Here is a 21,455-nt window from a genome sequence, read left to right as displayed (position 1 = left end):
AGGGAGAGTCATATATACCTCTTCATGTAAGTCACCATGAAGGAAGGCATTGTTCACATCTAGTTGTTCTAAGTGCCAACCTTTAACAGCAGCTAATGATAAAACAACTCTGAATGTAGTAATCTTGGCTACAAGAGAGAATGTGTCAAAGTAATCAATACCCTCCATTTGTGTATACCCCTTTGCCACCAGTCTGGCTTTAAATCTCTCAATGGAGCCATCTGCCTTATGCTTGATTTTATAAACCCATATGCATCCTATGGGTGTTTTTCCATAAGGTAGATCAACAATCTGGCAAGTATGGTTTTCCTCAAGAGCAATCAACTCTGCATCCATTGCCTTCTTCCAACAGTCATGTTTATTGGCTTGGTTAAATGTCTTTGGTTCAACATGAGAGGATATAGAAAGGAAATAGTGTTTATAAGAGGGAGAACAATGATCATAGGTCAACACAGAGGATAAGGGATATGCAACAGTGGAAAGTTTTGGTTTGGTTTTAAGAGAGAGATAGGAGAATGATGTATGGTGTTATAGCAATGGTAATCTGCAAGATAACTTGGAGGATGAGAAACTCTAGTAGAATTTCGATTATGTAACATTTCAGCATTATTTGTTGGCTCTGGTTCAGGTAAAGGGACATGTGGTTGTTCAGTGGTAGCAGGTTGTTGTGTTGTGATTGGTACAACAGGGGAAACAATTATAGCAGGGGAAATAGTTGTAGCAGGGGGAACATGGGATTGTCCATCAGGTAATGATAAAGGTGTTAAAGAAGTTATGATAGGAATAGTTTGATTATTAGACCTATGTGCATCCAACAAAGTGCTAGAGTGGGACATTTGTGAAAGGTCATTCATGACAGGTTGTAAGTTTGGACTGAGGTGGGACCGGTCATTAATAACCATCTGCTGAGGTGTATCAACAGTAGACTGTACATGAGATTGAGGTGAAAGCTTGTCATGAGTTGTGGAAGAGGGAATAGGTTAGACAAGTGGATCATCATAGGTGGGACAGGCCATGAGAGTAGTGTTTTCAGGTTCATGTGCAGATGTATTAGGGGTTTTAAAGGGAAAGTAAGTTTCATAAAAAACTACATGTCTAGACACAAAGATATTGTGGTGTTGTAAATCATAGAGAATATATCCCTTAGTCCCTTCCTTAAAACCAAGAAAAACAACTTTTCTAGCTCTAGGTGCAAACTTAGTTCTGTGAGCTTGTAAGGAGGTGGCATAGCTCAAACATCCAAAGGTTTTTAAGTGGATGAGAATGGGAGGATGTTTATGTAGTAATTCATAAGGACTTTTGAGTTTCACACTACGCCAAAAATGACTTTTAACAGCGCATCTTAGACAGCGCTTTTAAAAGAAAGCGCTGTCTAAGGTTAAAATTAAAATAAAACACGGAAAATGTTCCAAGAAAATAATGAAAGCGCTGTCTAAGGGGGGGTCTTAGACAGCGCTTTTTAAAAGCGCTGTCTAAGACCCCCCCTTAGACAGCGCTTTTAGAAAGCGCTTTTAAATATAGACCTTAGACAGCGCTTTTGATAAAGCGCTGTCTAAAGTCTTTAAATTAAAAAAAAAATTGAAACCAAAAGCGCTGTCTAAGGGGGGGTTTAGAAAGCGCTTTTGGAAAGCGCTGTCTAAGGCATACCTTAGAAAGCGCTTTCCACAAAAGCGCTGTCTAAGGTCTAATTAAAATAAAATTTCAGGATTCTATTTTTGTTCTCAGTCTTTTTGTTTTCCCTCTTCTTCACTCACCTCTCAGACACCCAAAACACGACATCCCCATTTTCCTTCAACTTTCGAAAACCCTATTTTCCGCCTTCGAGGGTCCCTCCGCCGTCACCCAAACAAGCGACCGCCGCACTCGCCTCTCACCTCCGAACCTCCACCGTTTCCGCCACCGCACTCCTCATCTCAACAATCTCAACCGTGCCGATATTCCCAAAAAATTTTGTGTGTACTGTATTCTTGATTTTTTTTGTGTACTGTATTCTTGATTGAGTAAGATACTGGACACAATTACACTGTTCCTGTTTTACCTGCAATGTTCCATTGTTTACTGTATCATTTAATATCATTATATATTGTTCAGGCCAACGCCAAGGCAAAGTTTGACGAAACTGTTGAAGCACATATAAAACCGGGCATCGATTCCAAGCGAACAGAACTGGTATGTTTCAAGATACTTCTTTTTCTTTTTTATTGTTTTTCTTGTGTTTGTGTGTTTTTTCTGAGCTAGGGTGATTCTATGAGTACCATGTAAATTTTAAAGCGCATATTCAATGAACAGAACTGGTGTGTTTGACTTGTGGACTTAAGTTCTTTAGGTTTGGCATATTCAATGAACTACATCCTATCTTCATTGATACTCTCAAAACTTGAGAGTCATATGCCCTTTGAAGACTAATTGTGTTAGGAGAGTTAGATTAGTAGTCAAAACAGTTAGGAAAATGTGTTATGAAAAATGTTAGTTAATAAGCTGTTAGTAATTAGAGGTGACATGAGTTAGAAGTCCATTGATCATGTTAGTTGAGGTTAGTATGGAAGTTAGAAATCATTATTGTGTTGATGGACGTTGCAATGATATGCTAAAGTTAATGATGCTTTGAAATCAATTTGAATGTTCATTGAAACTACTATGGAATATGGTTGGTTTATTGATTTTGAATGTTGATGTTAATTGAATTAATTCTAATTTTATTATGGTTAACTGTTTGTTGAAAATGCTATGCTAATCGGTTAGTTGTTGGTGTTACAAATGCAATGTTTAATGATAGTTGGTGATTTGGGAGTTGTTAGTTTGTGTATGTATGTATATTGAGTTGTGTATGTATATGTGTATGCAATTTGATTTTCTTTATACTTGCTTGGTATGCATGATGAATTTTGAAATGCATTGCATGTTGGGGCTGTCATGACTAGGCTTGGATTTAGATGTTCAATATTGTTCAAACTTCATGTTTCCTTAGTGATTATACTTGAAGATTGAATAGGTAGTTTTTTTTCTTTTTAACTGCGAAAGTGTTGTTCATCTCACTTTCATTCTAAAGGAACAAGATTTCTCCCATAAAATGATTGAACGAACTCTAATATAGTTATAGGTATAGTTATAGGTATATTGTAATAGAAAAAGTTTGATTCTTGTAATATAAAAAATGAAAGTGATGAGGTAATTAAAGTTGGTATATTGGCGTATCGGATACGTTATTGAAGTTTATATTAACATTGGTTATGTATAGGTTTTTGAAGTTTAAAATGAATTAAAGCTTATAATTGTTAGGATATTCAAAGATACTACCTTAGTTATGTATTTTCGTCTGGATTAATTGTTTACTTTAATAAGTAGGAAAACCATGGATAAAACATGGATCTGTGCCGATCGAATGACCAAAGAGTACGAGAGTGGGGTTTTGGAATTCGTTAAGTATGCTGTTCAACACGCTGAAAACCCCAGACGAATGCATTGTCCTTGCTTGCGTTGTTGTTATATTGGTAAGGTTGACGCACATGGATTGAAATCACATTTGTTGAGGCATGGAATTGATCAAAGTTATCAGTGTTGGATATTTCATGGTGAGAAAATTAACGAGAATGTTGAATCGAGTGGAAAAAGTAATACGACCTATGCTTCATACGACAAAGACACGGAAACATACGATTGTGATCGAGTTGAAGAGATTGTAGAAGCACTGGAAGAAGATCTTCATGATTGTCCTGAAATGTTTGAGAGGATGGTAAGCGATGCAGAGAAACCGTTGTACAAAGGTTGCACTAAATTCTCAAGACTTTCTGCGGTATTAAAGTTGTACAACTTAAAGGCGGGCAATGGATGGTCGGATAAAAGTTTCACAGAGTTGTTGGCCCTTATGAGAGAAATGCTACCGGATGATAATGTTCTTCCTAATCGAACCTATGAGGCAAAAAAAATGTTGTGCTCTATTGGCATGAGCTATGATAAGATACATGCTTGTCCTAACGATTGCATTTTGTTTCGTAACGAATATGCAATGTTAACTGAGTGCCCTAAATGCGGTTTGTCTCGATATAAGAAAAGATTATCTCCCGCAAAAGTCTTATGGTATTTTTCGATAATTCCGAGATTTAGGCGCATGTTTCGTAGTGAAACCGATGCAAGACATCTTACTTGGCATGCAGATGAAAGAATTATTGATGGAATGTATCGGCATCCGGCTGATTCACCACAGTGGTCGAAGATTGATAATGATTATCCTGAGTTTGGATCAGAAGCAAGAAACCTTCGATTGGCATTATCTACTGATGGAATGAACCCACATGGTCTTCAAAGTATCTCACATACCACATGGCCTGTGATTCTTATGATTTATAACCTACCTCCGTGGCTATGTATGAAGCGTAAGTACATGATGTTATCTATGTTAATCTCTGGGCCTAAACAACCAGGGAATGACATAGACGTATACTTGACACCTCTGATCGAAGATTTAAAGATTTTGTGGGAGAACGGTGTGGAGGTTTATGATGGATATAGGAAAGAAAGTTTGAATTTGAGGGCGATGTTGTTTGGCACAATTAATGATTTTCCAGCATACGGGAATCTATCTGGGTATAGCATTAAAGGTCAACGTGCGTGTCCTGTTTGTGAAGACGGAACCGATACGATTCGATTGGAACTTTGCCAGAAGAATGTGTTTCTCGGTCATCGTAGATTCTTACATTCTAAACATCACTACCGTGGGTGGAGAAAAGCATTCAATGGAGACACCGAACATCGTAGAGCTCCACCCGCATTGTCAGGTGAACAAGTTTTTGAAAAGGTGAAAGATGTGCGTACTGAGTTTGGCAAGCCTTTTGCACATAAGATTGTGAAAGGTGGGTGGAAGAAAAGGTCGATATTTTTTGAATTGCCATATTGGAAGTCTTTGTACGTGAGACATTTTCTCGATGTTATGCATATTGAAAAAAACGTATTTGAAAGTGTTATCGGTACATTACTCAATATAAAAGGCAAGTCTAAGGATGGCCTTAAAGCAAGGGAGGACATGTTAAAAATGGGAATGAGAACTGAATTAGCACCCGTGAAGAAAGGAAGACGAACATATCTACCACCTGCTGCTTTTACTTTATCTAGAAAGGAGAAAAAAATTTTGTGTAAGTCTCTGAGTGAAGTTAAGGTTCCAGAAGGATACTCATCTGATATCAGAAGACTTGTTTCTATGAAAGACCTCAAGTTGAAGAATTTGAAGACACATGATTGCCATGTTATAATGGAACATTTTCTACCGATAGGTATACGTTCTATTTTGCCAGAAAAAGTAAGAAGTGCCATAACTAAATTGTGTTTTTTCTTTAGGTCAATTTGTAGTAAGGTGATCGATCCCGAGATCTTACCAACACTACAAAAAGAGATTGTAATTACCTTGTGTGAGCTTGAAATGTATTTTCCTCCGTCTTTTTTTGACATAATGGTTCATTTAGTTGTTCATCTTGTGAAAGAGACACAGTTGTGTGGACCAGCATATATGAGATGGATGTACCCTGCTGAACGGTATATGAAAATATTAAAAGGGTACGTGAAATCCCGAAGTCGACCAGAGAGTTGTATTGTTGAACGATACATTGTTGAAGAAGCTGTTGAGTTTTGTACTGAATATTTGTCTAACGTTCAATCGATTGGACTCCCCAGAGCTCAGATTTTCGACAAAATGGAAGGTAAAAAATTAATTGGGAATAAAATTGTGACAATATCAAGGGATGAACGGGATCAAGTTCATTTGTATGTTCTGCACAATAATAATGAGGTTGAGCCATATGTTGAAATGCACAAGGATGTACTCCGAAGGTTAAATCCGAACAGAAATGAAAATTGGATAGTTATAGAGCACAATCAAAGTTTCATACAATGGTTGAAGGATCATACTTATTTGAAGCGCTCTTCAGATCCTTCTTCGGTAACAGAAATGTTGAGATGTTTGGCATATGGTCCAAGTTTGCATGTGTTTTCTCATAGCGCATATTCAATTAATGGATACACATTTTATACCAAAGAACAAGATGATAAGAGTACTATGCAAAATAGTGGTGTCACCGTGCTAGCTGAAGCAATGCATATATCAAGTATGAAGGACTTAAACCCCAAATATGCAAATTTGTCATATTTTGGAGTTATTGAGCACATTTGGGTGTTTGATTACGAGAAGTTTCAGATTCCCATCTTTGGTTGCAAGTGGGTGAATAGTAGTGGCATACGAATGGATAAGTCTGGATTTTTGCAAGTTGATCTTACTAGGGTGGGGTACAAAGATGAACCTTTTATTCTAGCATCTCAAGCTAAACAAGTGTTCTATGTGAATGACCCGAAGAGTACAAAATGGTCTATAGTGCTTTTCTCTAACAAAGTGACTGATGATAGCGGTGTCGATCAATGTGATATTGATGTTGAGAATGAGTCATGCATTAGACGGAATGAGTTGAATAGAAATGATGAAGTTGAGGATCTTATACCGGATGAGTCATATATAAGAAACGATCATAATGAGGGAATTTGGATCAATTCATCCGTACGCATTGCTAAGAAACAAGTGATTAATATTCCAACAAAGAAAAGAAAGAGATGTTAGTGACTTAGGTAAATTATCCATGGTTTCTTTATTTATTTTTTTCAATTGTTTTGATTATAAGTTATATGTGATAATGCATGATTTCATTATATTTTTGTTTTCAATTGCTTTGATTATAAGTTATATCTGATAATGCATGATTTCTTTATTTTTTTGTTTTCAATTGCTTTGATTATAAGTTATATTTGATATTTGATGGTTTCCTTGGTTTATTACAGGTTAGACATGGCTGATAACCAACAGGAGGAAGTTAGTAAAAAAGTATCCGCGGAAGAAGAAATTCGAAGAGGCATCACAGTAATGAGGAGGGTGGTCCAAGGAAGATCTCGAGGCATCATACTAGATGTCTGTTGGAACAACCAGGGACAGCTTATAGAACCTAATGGGCATACCTTAACTAGTTTTATCGGTGCACTAGTAAGGAATGAAATTCCCATTACATGTGATGATTGGAGAAACAAAGAGCTGAATGAGTCGAAAGAAAAAATTTGGAGTGAGATAAAGGTACAATCATTTGGCCCTTAATTATACGGTATCAATTATGTTTTTTCAATTACCGATACTAACTATCAATCTGTATGTTTTTCTTAGCGATGTTTTAACATCGAAGAAGAAAGAAGAGGTTTTTGTATGAAGTTGGCCGGAAAGCTTCTAAGAGGGTTTCGGACATTTTTATCATCCAAGTTCCTTAAGGATGCGGATGGTAATTTTGTGGATGCGGAGCTTCCTAAAAAATATGAAAGTTTGATATCGGCTGAAGAATGGGAAGCTTTCAAATCCAAAAGACAAGACCCGGTTTTTCAAAGAATAAGTGCTACAAATCGGGAAAGAGCATCAAGTCCCGCATATCCGTACCGAAAAGGACGTGTCGGATATGGACGCTTAGAACAATCCATGGTAAGTATTTATAAATTGCGATAACAAATTTGTTCATCATATATTAGTTTTATCTGATCAAATTGTATGACTTAATGTGTAGCTGCAGAAGGAGGAAAGTTCAGAAACATCTCTTCCTGCACATGTTTTGTGGAAGGAAGCCCGTGTGGGCAAATCTGGAGTTCCTCAAGAAGAAGTTTTACACGTATACCAGAAATGTGTAAGTATAACATTTTTTCAATAATTGAATAACATTTTTATACACAAATATTTGACAAGTATTGTATACGTGCGTTTTCGACGCCATGAGATTTGGTGTAAGAAATGATTTTTTCGACAAATGATGACATGGGTTGAAACGATTTGATTAATAAGTATGGTTCGACACTTCGACAAAATGGAAGTTTCGTCATTTCGACAAAGATGTTTGCACCTAGGAAAAGCACTTTTGACAGATAGGGAGAACATTGCAGTATGTTGATAATTCGACAAAAATCCTGAAGGAAGACGTCATTTCGACTTAAAAGTAAATTTGAATTTAAAAGGTTGTGACGTTTGGCAGAAGACGCGTGGAAGCATCTGGCGAAAGGAGGAGGGCCATGTGTCGTAGTTTTAGGATTTAGTCGTTAATAACAGTTATGTTATTTGTGTATATATAGGGTAGTTATTATCTAAAAAAAGGTGTGAAGAATTACTTATACAAAATTCCTGAAAACACTCAAAGTACCCGTGTGAGAGAAAAAAGTCATATTTGGAAAATGTATGTGTAAACAAACACCAATTCCTTCAAAGTTTATTTTATAAAGTTCAAAGTTCTTTACAAATCTCTTTTATGTTTTCCAGTCATTTATCTTTTTGCACTTTATCCTTTTCGACACTTTACATTTCGTCAGTTATTTTCCGCCATTTACTTTATCTTGTTAAATTTACATCCACTTAACATTGTAATCAACATATTTCGACGTAAAACACTTAGAGAACAGAAATGAAAGATATGAAAGTGATTTTAGACATCTTCAAGACTATCTAGATCTGCACATGTCCTAGGATTTGTGTGGTTGATCCTGCAAGTAACCCAATTCTACAAGTTTTGGTAAACCAGAGGTTGTTCGCCAAAATTCACAGCGAACAAATTGGCACGCCCAGTGGGACTGTGCAAAAATTTAGAAAGTTAGATAATCGCTAGTCAAAATCTGTCCTTCATTTGTATGAGACTGAGAAGCGGTAAATTAGTCGTATCCGAAGTAGAAATACCTAAAAGAACAAGAGTAAGGAAAATGGCGAACCAGCCAAATAATCCTAACGAATCCATCCCAGTATCTAACCCTGTCCCTTCGGCAGAAGGCAATATAGGATCGGTCCCTGTGTCAGAGGCTGTACCTTCGTCAGCGGGGTCGATACCAGCGGTTTCGATGTCACAAAACGCGCCTAGTTCGTCCTTCAGGGCACAACAAATGCCCATTGGGACACCCCCCCCTGTGGGAAACACTTCTAGGCCTTTTGTAACAAATTTCACCATGCCTCCGCCTGGTAGGGAACAACCCTTCGGAATGCCAACTTCGTTGATGGCAAATTTACATAACTCCCCGTTAATATATTCAGACTCGATGGCCAACGTGTCTTCACCCTTACAAGGGTCAGGATATGGTGGAAACGTGAGTAGACTGAATCAACAACCACTTTACGTGCCGCCGATAACAAATAATTTGGCGCAAGTGATTAGACAGCAGATGAACGAGAGTAATCATGATATGGTCCAAATGTTGACGCAACAAATGGGAGCGGTGTTTAATCCACTGATACAGAACACCACTCAAACAAACCAAGCGTTGGCAGCGCAAATGACGCGCATTGCTGATTTCTTCGGAGTCCCTCAAACTCGACACAGAGAACAAGTGGTTCATAACCCAGCGGTAGCGGTCCAAGAAGAACCTACGATAAACCAGATACCGTTAGACAATCCTCAAACGAACGTCAGAAACCGAGAGGATGTAGTCGAACAGCCTCGTGTCGAAATCCCCATTCCACAAGAGCCTAGAAGGATAGTAATCCAGAGAGGCCAGGACGCGGATGTTGTATTGCAACAACGGATGCGGTATAATAATCCGCCTGTCGAAAATAATTTGGCAGCCATGGTCGAAACGATAATGGCACAAAATGGGATGAACATGGGTTTACAAAGGCCTAGTTACGCATCCCCACTATCAGAATATATTCTGCAAGAAGAATTGCCACCAAGGTGGAAAGTCCCTAAGTTCACAAAGTTCTCAGGGGACACTAGTGAGTCCACTATAGAACATGTGGCACGTTACCTGATCGAGGCAGGGGAGATAGCCCGTAACGAAAATTTGAAAATAAAATATTTCCCTAGTTCCTTAACAAAAAACGCGTTTACTTGGTTTACATCTTTGCCTGCAAACTCAGTATACACGTGGACCCAATTAGAAAGGCTGTTCCATGAACAATTCTACATGGGACAAACAAAAATAAGTCTGAAAGAATTAGCCAGTGTCAAGAGAAAACACTCCGAACCAATAGATGATTATTTAAATAGGTTCAGATTGCTAAAGGCTAGATGTTTCACCCCAGTGCCAGAACATGAGTTGGTCGAAATGGCCGCAGGGGGACTAGACTATTCTATAAGGAAGAAACTAGATACCCAGTATCTGAGGGATATGGCACAATTAGCGGATAGAGTGAGACAGGTCGAAAGGTTAAGGGACGAAAAATTCAGGGCAAATAAGAATAAAAAAGAGAGGGTAGCCTACGTAGGGGTTCGCCAAGATGATGAGTTCGACGAACACGAACCAAGTAGCTTCGACGAACAAGAAATCGACCTAGCAGAACTAAAACAAGGGCCACCTTATTCGTGCAAAGTACTAACCCCGTCGAACGGAAACCCAGTCGAAACCAACGATAAGTTCCCCAAAAGGACTTATACGTTCGACATCACCAAGTGTGACGAAATCTTCGATCTGTTGGTTAAAGATGGTCAATTAATAAAACCACCAGGCGCTAAAGAACCGCCTATGGAACAACAGAAAAAGAGAGGTTTTTGTAAATACCATAATTTTCTGGGCCATAAGACGTCTCGTTGTTTCCTTTTCAGGGATCTCGTTCAAAATGCTATCCGGGACGGAAGGCTGAAGTTTGGTGACAAACCAAAACAACAGATGAAGATCGACTCGAATCCTATGCAAGCAGTCGAAGCCCACTATGCTGAACCATCCGTCGTAAACATGGTGGAGGCCGAAGTTGCTCCTGATGGCAATTTGGAAATGGTGGAAGCCCCTGGAAGCTTCGACGCAAATGTCAACATGGTCGAGATTACTGATGATCTCGCAAGCCAGAAAAGAATAGAAACTACTGGAGGTTTCGACAAGAAGGACGGTGACAATGCTGTCGAGAATGTGAAGTTTCGACAAGAGGAGAATTGGGACCGCTTGGGACAACCAAGTGGGAAATATGATTTTCTTGTGAAGTACAACGCGCCGGCAAGCTCTCAGATCGACATCAACACAATCCAACCAAGCGGTTGGGGAGATGCCTCTTCAGAAAACAATGAGGAGACAGTCGACGCAATTGAGCATGCCCCTAATACGAAGGGGAGGGTTACTGAAGACCCAGCGATTGAAAACAAGGCTGCTGAAGGCCTTGATTCTAACAAAGCAAAGAAAGGTGATATCGCCAACTGCGTCAACACCATGGGGCCTTTCAGTGAAGAGGTCACAAAAATCAAAGCGGAAGCCGCTAACGGTCCTTCGAAGCCCATGATCAGTGGGATTCTGCGTAGGACAATGGAAGACCCCAGAAGAAATTGGAACAAATGCTGTTGCAAACATGGTCCCAGGACCATATCTTGGTGCTGTTGCCCAGAGAAAGAGTTCGACCAGACACCAAAAGGCGTCGAAGGCGAAGAAGAGAGGCTCATCAGGAAGATGAACGAATTAAGCATCGCCGACGAACAAAATGTTGGGGTAAATATGGTAGAAATATCTCAGAAGGACCAGGTCGAAAAGGGCGAAGAGCGTCGTCAGAAAGAGTACCAAAGGCTGGCGTACCCTAGAGAGGAGGAAAACTTAATGGAATTCATCAAGAGGTGCCAAAGGATGAAAACCGAAGTGATGTTGTGCCCACGCTGCGGCGCTGTTTTCGACAGGAAGGCAGCAACCAACCTGGAAGCGGTGGATAAGACCAAAAGGAAAGAGAATTGGGGAACAGTGAGATATGACCCAAGGAGAAGTGATCACCACCAGTGGAGGCACGGAGAGAGACGCCAGAACACCTATAAACCACCTGACAAAGCGACGGACGACAAATGGGTTCAACCCATTAGGGACGCCCAGGGGCAGAAGAAATGGGGAAAGTTCGAGGTTCAGAGAGGCGCGTCGATGGAGGGCAAGAAGGAAATGGAAAAACACAAGCCAAGACCATACCCGTCAGAGAATTACAAAGGCAAAAATCCCATGTCCAGGTCCCAATGGAGGAGGTTCCAAAGGCAGAAGAGGGCAGAAATAGAGATGGCGAAAAAGAACATGAATGGTCCAAACGAAGCAGAATCTAGCAACAATCGTCAGACAAGGAGCAGGAAAGAGACTCCCCTCCAGATCAATCCTAGCAGAGTTGTCGAATCGGTGGCGTCGAAAGAGAAGATGCAGGAAGATGATGAAGTAACCGACAGTTTTAACTCTGACTCAGAGGCATCCTTCAACGTGATTTGCAACGTGGTCTCTGTTCTCCCTAGAGACTATGATAGAGTCATGGAAATTGAGGATGAAGGAGACGAAATGGAGGAAGAAACAATGGCACACAAGCCTGTCTGCTACTATGTGATGAACAACGGATGCGTCGAAGAGCAAAACGCTTTTTTCGAAAGACCAGACGACTCCATGAAAGCGCATTTGAAACCTCTGTTTATAAAAGGAAAGGTGGAAAATGTCGGCGTGAATAAGATACTGGTGGACGGGGGAGCGGCAGTGAATTTGATGCCCCACTACATGCTGAAGAAGATTGGAAAAGACGATTCGGACGCGAGCCTCACAACATGGTGCTGTCGAATTACGAAGGGAAGATAGGGACAACTATGGGAGTCATCCGAGTGAACTTAACTGTAGGAACCATAACAAGACCTACAATGTTCATAGTCATCGCTTCGAAAGCCAACTACAACCTGCTGCTTGGTAGGGAATGGATTCACGGCGTAGGAGCTGTACCCTCTTCAATGCACCAGCGGATAGCCATATGGAGGCCAGATGGAATCGTCGAAAACATCGAGGCTGACCAAAGCTACTTCATGACCGAGGTAAACATTGTCAACAACCAAAGCTTCGACAAAAACCTGGCTCATATACCTCCCTGCAGCCCGACAGAATTCGACTTGAAGACGACAGACAATGCCTATTGCTCCATGTACCTACATCCAACGCATGGTTTCCAGTGGGATAAAGAAGTGATTGGCGAAACTTACATATGGGGAACCACTCATATAGCGCCGACGGGATGGGGTAGTGAATTTGACGATGACGAGTGAACAATCAGCGATCGAAAAGATTACGGCTTACATGGCCGAAAATAAACTAAAAGAGGCCCTTGAGGCTGAGGTAAAAAGTATGGCTGTCGAAGCCAACCAAGAGAACTCCAACAAACAATGTCCTCAAGAAGACGTTGCGGAAGATCATGTCACCAACCAAATGGGCGGATGGCAACACCAAAAGCTTGACGCCATTTACGACGACGAACCTCTGGGGTTCGAAAAAGATCCAGTGTCAACTAACGAGAAGATGGTGGCGCAGGATCCTTTAGAAGAAATAAACTTAGGAGTGGGGGCAGAACATAGACCAACGTACATAAGCGCAAAAATGGACCCCCAGTTCAAAGTCGAAATAGTCCAGTTACTGAAAGAGTTCAAAGACTGTTTCGCATGGGATTATGACGAAATGCCTGGTCTTGACAGAAGTCTGGTCGAAATGCAGTTGCCAATAATGGAAAAGAAGAAGCCAGTAAAGCAGACTCCGAGACGCTTCGCACCAGAAATCCTGTCGAAAATAAAAGAAGAGGTCGAAAGACTTCTAAGATGCAAGTTCATCCGCACAACCAGGTATGTCGAATGGATTGCAAATATTGTTCCAGTAATTAAGAAAAATGGCAAACTTAGGGTATGTATTGATTTTCGAGACTTAAACTCGGCTACCCCAAAGGATGAATATCCTATGCCAGTGGCAGAAATGCTCATAGATGCTGCAGCCGGCCATGAGTACTTAAGTATGCTAGACGGATACTCTGGCTATAACCAAATTTTTATCGCTGAAGAAGACGTTCCTAAAACGGCTTTCCGTTGTCCTGGAGCCATAGGAACGTACGAATGGGTAGTAATGCCTTTTGGTTTAAAGAACGCTGGAGCGACTTACCAACGTGCCATGAATTCCATCTTTCATGATTTCATCGAAACTTTCATGCAAGTGTATATTGACGACATTGTGATTAAGTCTGTTTCAGGAAAAAATCATATAGATCATCTTCGACAATCCTTTGAAAGGATGAGGAAGTTTGGTTTGAAAATGAACCCACTTAAATGTGCTTTTGGTGTGCAGGCGGGTGATTTCTTAGGCTTTGTGGTCCATAAGAAGGGGATCGAAATAAACGAAAATAAAGCCAAGGCCATAATGGAAGCGAAAGCGCCATCAACCAAAAAGGGTTTGCAGTCTCTGCTAGGGAAAATCAACTTTCTCAGAAGATTCATCTCCAACCTCAGTGGGAAGACACAAGCTTTCTCTCCTCTACTTCGACTAAAGAAAGAAGACTTCGCATGGGGGCAAGAACAGCAAGCGGCTTTCGACAAAATCAAGGAGTACCTGGCTAATCCCCCAATCCTGATGTCTCCTTGCAGAAAAAGAAATATGAGATTGTACATTTCGGCATCAGACAAAACATTAGGAAGTATGTTGTGTCAAGAAGATGAGAATGGCGTCGAAAGGGCCATTTATTATCTCAGTAGAGTCCTGAACGATGCCGAAACTAGATATAGCATTATAGAAAAGTTATGCCTGTGTGTATATTTCTCTTGTATCAAACTAAAGCATTATATAAAACCTGTCGATGTATATATTTCTTCCCATTTCGACGTAATAAAGTATATGTTATCTAAATCTATTTTACATAGTCGAATTGGAAAGTGGGCTTTAGCTTTAACAGAATACTCCTTGAAATATCTGCCTTTAAAAGCAGTGAAAGGACAAGTGGTCGCTGATTTCATAGCGGACCACTCTATAAACGAAGACGTGGAATACGTCGAACTGGAACCTTGGAAACTGTACTTCGACGGTTCCAGTCATAAAAACGGAACGGGCGTTGGGATGTTGATTATTTCTCCTGAAAAAATTCCAACAAAATTCAAGTACAAAGTTGAAAGTCTGTGTTCAAATAATGAAGCAGAATACGAAGCTTTGATCGCTGGACTTGAAATCTTGTTGAAATTGGGGGCAACGAGAGTCGAAATAATGGGTGATTCCGAACTGGTAATAAAGCAGTTGACGAAAGAGTATAAGTGCGTGAAAGAAAATTTAATCATGTACTTTGTAATAGCCAATAGACTTCTCAAAGCATTCGACAACGTCGTCTTCAGGCACATTCCCAGGTTGAAGAATCAAGAAGCGAATGATCTTGCTCAACTAGCGTCCGGATACAAAGTGTCGAAGGAAAAGTTAGAAGAAGCCATTGAAGTCAGAGGAAGAGTCGTGTCCACCAAGTTGTCCCCATCGGATCTAGAGTCAATAAGATTAGGATACGGTGACGAAGAAAACTTCGAGATATTCAACATAGATGATTCAGGAATAACAGACTGGAGAAAGCCTGTCAAGGATTATCTACAAGACCCAAATCAGAAAGCGGAAAGAAAGGTAAAATACAGAGCTTTGAGTTACGTACTTTTGGGAAATGAATTATTCAAAAAGACTGCAGAAGGAGTTTTGTTGAAATGCCTGAGTGAGGACGAAGCCTACATAGCCTTGTCGAATGTACACAGTGGAGCGTGTGGCGCGCACCAAGCAGGTCACAAAATGAAGTGGCTTTTATTTCGACAAGGAATGTATTGGCCAACAATGCTGAAAGATTGTGTCGAATTCGCAAAAGGTTGTCAGGAATGTCAAGTACATGCAGGCATACCTCATGTCCCTGCAAGTGAGTTGCACTCAATTATAAAACCTTGGCCATTCAGAGGATGGGCGTTGGACTTGATCGGGGAGATTCGACCAGCTTCCTCAAAAGGGCAAAGGTACATTTTGGTTGGGATAGACTATTTCACAAAATGGACCGAAGCCATACCATTGGCGAATGTGGATCAAGAAGCAGTCATAGACTTTATCCAAAAATACATAATCTACAGATTTGGGATACCTGAGACAATAACAACAGATCAAGGATCTGTGTTCACCGGTAAAAACATGCAGAAGTTTGCACAAGAAACAGGTTTTAAGCTCCTTACTTCGACACCCTACTACGCTCAAGCAAATGGGCAAGTTGAAGCAGCCAACAAGGTAGTGATAAACTTGATTAAGAAGCATGTGGGGAAAAAGCCTAGAAATTGGCATAAGACTTTGGATCAAGCCTTGTGGGCTTGTCGAACGTCCCCCAAAGAGGCAACGAATTCGACTCCATTCAAGTTGACTTACGGACACGATGCAGTTTTGCCAGTCGAAATATATCTGCAGTCAGTCAGAGTGCAAAGGCATCATGAAATCCCATCAGATACATATTGGAGTATGATGATGGACGAACTAGTTGATTTAGACGAAGAAAGGCTGCGCGCGCTAGACCTAATAAGAAGACAAAAGGAGAGAGTCGAAAGATTTTACAACAAGAAAGTAAGATTCAAGACCTTCTTAATAGGTGATCTTGTGTGGAAAGTAATCCTTCCTATGGATCGAAAGGATAAATTAATGGGAAAGTGGTCTCCTAAATGGGAGGGACCTTTCCAGGTCTTGAGAACATTTTCAAATGGCGCGTATGAAATAGAAGAAATAGAGAAGGATAAGAGAATCCTAAGAATAAATGGCAAGTATTTGAAAAAATATAAGCCTATATTGCAAGAAGTAAAAGTAGTAACAGAATAAGTGCAAAACATAATTGTGATAAGATGGGCCAAATAAAAATGGCATTAAAAAGTTATTACAAAGAAAGCCTCAAAGGGCTGAGAGTTGCTAAATAAATTCGACTAAAAATTAAAATTGGCAAAAGTATTCCTCAAAGTGGCAAACTTCTGCCTCTGGAGTTGGAGTCGATGATCACAAAGACTTTTGTGAGTAGAGAGAGTCTCAATCTCCTGACTAAGTTGATGGGCTTTCTCTGCATGTCGAATACCCACCCTCAATTCTTCGTCAATCTCGCTCTGCCTGGGTTGCTGAATGGATGCCTTACGTTTCTCCTCTTGAGAGATCTTTTCTTGAAGTGCTGCTATCTGCGTTTTCCATTTTTGAATATTGTCATTGCAAGCAGCAACTTCTTCGACATACGTTTCAGAGAGCTTTTGCAATTTTGAAACTTTGTCAGTCGAAGTCGAAACAGCATCCCATTCAGCAGTTTGAGTTTCAGACTTGGAGGAGATTTGATTGGTAAGATCCCTTTGACGATGGAGATCTGCAGTGGCCAAGTCAATGAGAGTCATCGGCTCCATCACAAAACTTCCAATCTCAGCAGAAGCTTCCAGGACATTCACTTGCTTTAGAATTTTCTTAAGACCAATTTGTGCAAGGGAATTTTCTTCCAAGACTTTAAACAAATCGACATCAAGGATTTTCGTTTTGATTTTGGTCAGGAGGTTGCCAAGTGATGGTGCTTCAGAAGTTGCCCCAGAAGTGGTCGAACTACTCTGCGAAGAATCCTGAAAATTGAAACGGGTGCTAAGCATGGCTTTCAGATACTCCAAAGGTCTTTGCACTTTGAGATTCTCAAGCTCCTCGCGAGAAAAACTGGTCGAACCAGTTGATTTGCCACTCACTTGGGCCCGGTCAGGAGCAGGTGGAGTGTTTCGCGTCGAAGTAGGCTCAACCTCTGTTCGTTTCAACTGGTTGTCCCCATCTCTGGCAGCTCCATCTTCAGGATCATCTTCGACTACAACCTCCATTTCAATATCATCGCCCTGAGGTGCAACATGTAATCCTGGATGAGGAGGAGATTCATCTTCAGAAGCTTCACCCACTGTAGTGTCGAATTCTTCTATGGTTTGCATGTCATGGTCACTGGCGGGGATATCTTCCTCTGGCGCTATTTCCTCCAAAATTTTCTCAGACGCTCCTTCGACAGCCACTTGTTCCTAAAAATAAATTCTAAGATTTAGAAGAAAGATGTAGGAAAGGTAAACATATGCTGTCGAATTGAAAAATTACCTCAGGAATTTCAGTGTTAAAACCGGATTTTCCACTCCCCGTATCTTTCGACTGAGGCTTGGCAGGAGAAGTACTGGCAGAATCCTTCCTGATTGGGTTGACGATGGACCTTTGGGAAGAAACCTTCGTGAGTTTCTTTTTCTTCTGAGGAGGAGGGACTAACTCTGGAGATTCATCACCAGACTCTTCACTAGGGACTTTATCCTCTTTTCTCTCCTCTTCACTCTTCTTCTTTTGGATTGTTGAGGGTTTTCGACTTACCTAGTCATACAGGCCAAAGCCAGTTAGTTTTGAATAATGGAAGGAAAATAATAAGGAAAAAGTGTTGTACCTTTGTCGAAGGCTTCTTGGCAGTACTGGGCGACGCTTCGACAGCAGCTTTCTTAGCAGGGATCTTCACGGCTAAGGAAAGAAAGAAAATTCAGAAACAAAGATAAGAGATACATGATAAGACAGTTAGAATAACAGAAAGAAAAATCATATTTTTCTGTGAACACCTTCAAGAATGGTATCTTCCACGCGAACGTGTTCTATTCCAATATGAAGGTGTCCTGGATATTCGCCCAGATGATACTTAGTCGGAACCACACGCTCAGCAGGTTTTTGATACTTTTGACGAAGAATTTTCATAAAATCCCCACAAAGGAACCAGTCTGGAAGTGGAAAACCAAACGCCACCCCAAAGTCAGCAGTTGGCAAAGGAGGAAACTTTGGTGGATGACAATTGAAAGCCAGGTCATAGCGCGCCTCTGGTGAAAGATTAGAAGGCAATGACAGTTTTTTAAACTTCTCTGTCAATTTACGTTTTAATTCGGCCGCTGCTTCGCATATGGTTCGACTAAGATCATCAGGTCTATACGCAGTTTCAAAATATTTTTGAAATTTCTGTATTTCCTTAATATGTCGTGGAATACCTTTTTTGGTCCGATCCTGCACAAAAGCGAAAGCATTTGTCAAAAGTGTAGCAAAAGCAGCTACGTCAAAAAATTTGTTGGAATAATAATCCTTCCACCATTCATCAAACTCAGGAGTGCATAAGAATGGTGGTCGAAAAATAACTGGTCGAATGTCGAGAGAAGCATCAGCTAGTTTCTTCGACAGCTCTTTGCCTTCGTCTTCAGTGTAAAGGGAGTTATAAAAGATGATGGACCCCTTTTTGGGGAATATAGGTTGAGGTTTGATTTGGATTAGACCAAATTGTCTAGAAACAAGGTTGGGTTGATAAACTATCAAAGCAATTTGGTTTTTAGTGGTGTTACGATAAGAAAAAAGGAGCCTAGGGGTCAAGAACGATTCCCAAACATTCAGAAATGTGTTTTCGTCCTTTTGCATCTCCAAGGGCAGTTGTTGGGTAAACCACTTAGGTCCGATTTTTCTATCAGCAAAAGGTGCCATGGTCGAAGTAAATTGATGACTTTTAGCAAACATCATAACATAGCTTTTAAAAGCTTGTCGAAGGCTGATTCCTTCATCAGTTGGCGTTAGTAGCACTAATCTTGGCCATTCGACAGTCCTATTGTTTACTTCTTCTTCATCTATTTCTGGTGCTACAGGAAGACTAGCTTCAAAGGTGGCATTGAGCCATAGTTGCAAGAGCCAAAAAGGTCCTGATAAGTTGATTTTCCCTTGGGATTTGGTGTTCTTTAAGAAATGTACGCTCTCGCTCAGAGATTCATAGAGATTCGCCAGAATCATTTCGCTCAAACATAGTTTCGTGCCTGCATGAAGCTGATTGGCTATGGTGATAAATCTCTTGGCAACTTGAAGAGAGCGAGAACAGAACACATATTTGGACAGCCATAGTGTCAAAAAGGCTATATGTTCGACATCTAAAACTTCAGTGGTACTCTTATCATGGTAATAGGACATGAATAAGGAGTAGGGTGCAAGGCTAGTCTCGAAAGCAATGGTATCTTCACTTAAGACAGTAGGGTCGAAATCTATACCATTGGGGTGAAGACCAACAATGGCTGCTGCGTCGAAAAGGGTAGGCGTAACCATCCCACAAGGAAGGTGAAAGGTGTTGTAAGTACTATCCCAAAAGTAGAGAGAAGCCAAAAGCATATTTGGGCAGATATTGGGTCCTACTCTCGACAACTGGATAAGGTCGAAAATGCCTACTTCTTTCCAAAAAGACCCTTTAACTTTTTCGATTTTATCTAACCAAGATACGTAGTCAGAAGGATCTTTCAACCATGGACAGGTTCTAAATATCCTGGGAAAATTCAAATAGGTTAAGTCCAACTCTCCAATATCCGTCGAACTCGATGAATCTTTTTGTTCTACAACTTTCTCTTTAGGCTGAGGTTTTCTTCCAGCGCCTATGGGTTTTGTGTGAAAGTAAGATGGAAAAAATTCTCTTAAACGCTCTGGTTTAATCTCTGGATTTGGAAGGGGACCTAACATAGCGTGATAATTTCCAGAAATAAGAACAGGGATTAGTACCTGAGATTTATAGATGCAGTCTTTTTCCTTTTCATTTGGAGGTTCCGGAACATACTGTTGATTTCCAATGGTCATTGGCCCTTTTAAATCATGTACAGGAGGAAGAGATGAGTCTTGTTTCTTCTTGGAGTGTTTACTGCTTGAGGGTTTTTGAGGCGCCATTGCTGGAAAAAACTGAAGAAGATTTCTCAGAAAATGTGAAAAGCTTGAGAAATGGGTATGAAAAAAGGAAATCTGAAACGTAAAAGGGTTTAAAGAAAAGGTTTATGGGTACTTATAGGAAGAAGATGTTGAAACGTTTTAGATGGTAATGGTGTTAGTGGGACACGTGGCCATTTCTGATGGAAATGATGAAGAGGTGGAAGTTGAAAAGAAACCATGATGTGAGGAAATGATGGAAGTAGATGGTGAACGTGGGCTAGACGTGACATTGTGGAGAAAGTGTAATGATGAACCTGCATTGGGAATTGAGATTATCAGACTTGCATTTAATGAAGATTAAATGACATGGCATCAAAACACTGATTGACAACAAATGACTGTTTCTCCAGAACAACGGTCGAAACGTCTTTGCTGGGGGGCAATTTGTATACGTGCGTTTTCGACGCCATGAGATTTGGTGTAAGAAATGATTTTTTCGACAAATGATGACATGGGTTGAAACGATTTGATTAATAAGTATGGTTCGACACTTCGACAAAATGGAAGTTTCGTCATTTCGACAAAGATGTTTGCACCTAGGAAAAGCACTTTTGACAGATAGGGAGAACATTGCAGTATGTTGATAATTCGACAAATATCCTGAAGGAAGACGTCATTTCGACTTAAAAGTAAATTTGAATTTAAAAGGTTGTGACGTTTGGCAGAAGACGCGTGGAAGCATCTGGCGAAAGGAGGAGGGCCATGTGTCGTAGTTTTAGGATTTAGTCGTTAATAACAGTTATGTTATTTGTGTATATATAGGGTAGTTATTATCTAAAAAAAGGTGTGAAGAATTACTTATACAAAATTCCTGAAAACACTCAAAGTACCCGTGTGAGAGAAAAGAGTCATATTTGGAAAATGTATGTGTAAACAAACACCAATTCCTTCAAAGTTTATTTTATAAAGTTCAAAGTTCTTTACAAATCTCTTTTATGTTTTCCAGTCATTTATCT

General features: G+C 40.3%; 1 protein-coding gene across 1 annotated transcript; it reads right to left on the bottom strand.

The window, feature by feature from the left end:
- Window positions 1-446: 446 nt before the first annotated feature.
- LOC127138224 (uncharacterized) lies at window positions 447-20,460 on the bottom strand. The gene is made up of 4 exons (XM_051064616.1): window positions 20,299-20,460; window positions 17,854-18,114; window positions 17,184-17,780; window positions 447-926 (listed from the first exon to the last, which is right to left on the bottom strand). Exons 1-4 carry the CDS (start codon window positions 20,458-20,460, stop codon window positions 447-449), a joined length of 1,500 nt encoding a protein of 499 aa, XP_050920573.1.
- Window positions 20,461-21,455: the final 995 nt, after the last annotated feature.

The sequence above is a fragment of the Lathyrus oleraceus genome, chromosome 4, assembly GCF_024323335.1.
Source record: "Lathyrus oleraceus cultivar Zhongwan6 chromosome 4, CAAS_Psat_ZW6_1.0, whole genome shotgun sequence".
NCBI lineage: Eukaryota > Viridiplantae > Streptophyta > Magnoliopsida > Fabales > Fabaceae > Lathyrus > Lathyrus oleraceus.
The sequence above is the reverse complement of the archived record's forward strand: the minus strand, read 5'-3'. Positions and strand labels throughout refer to the sequence as shown.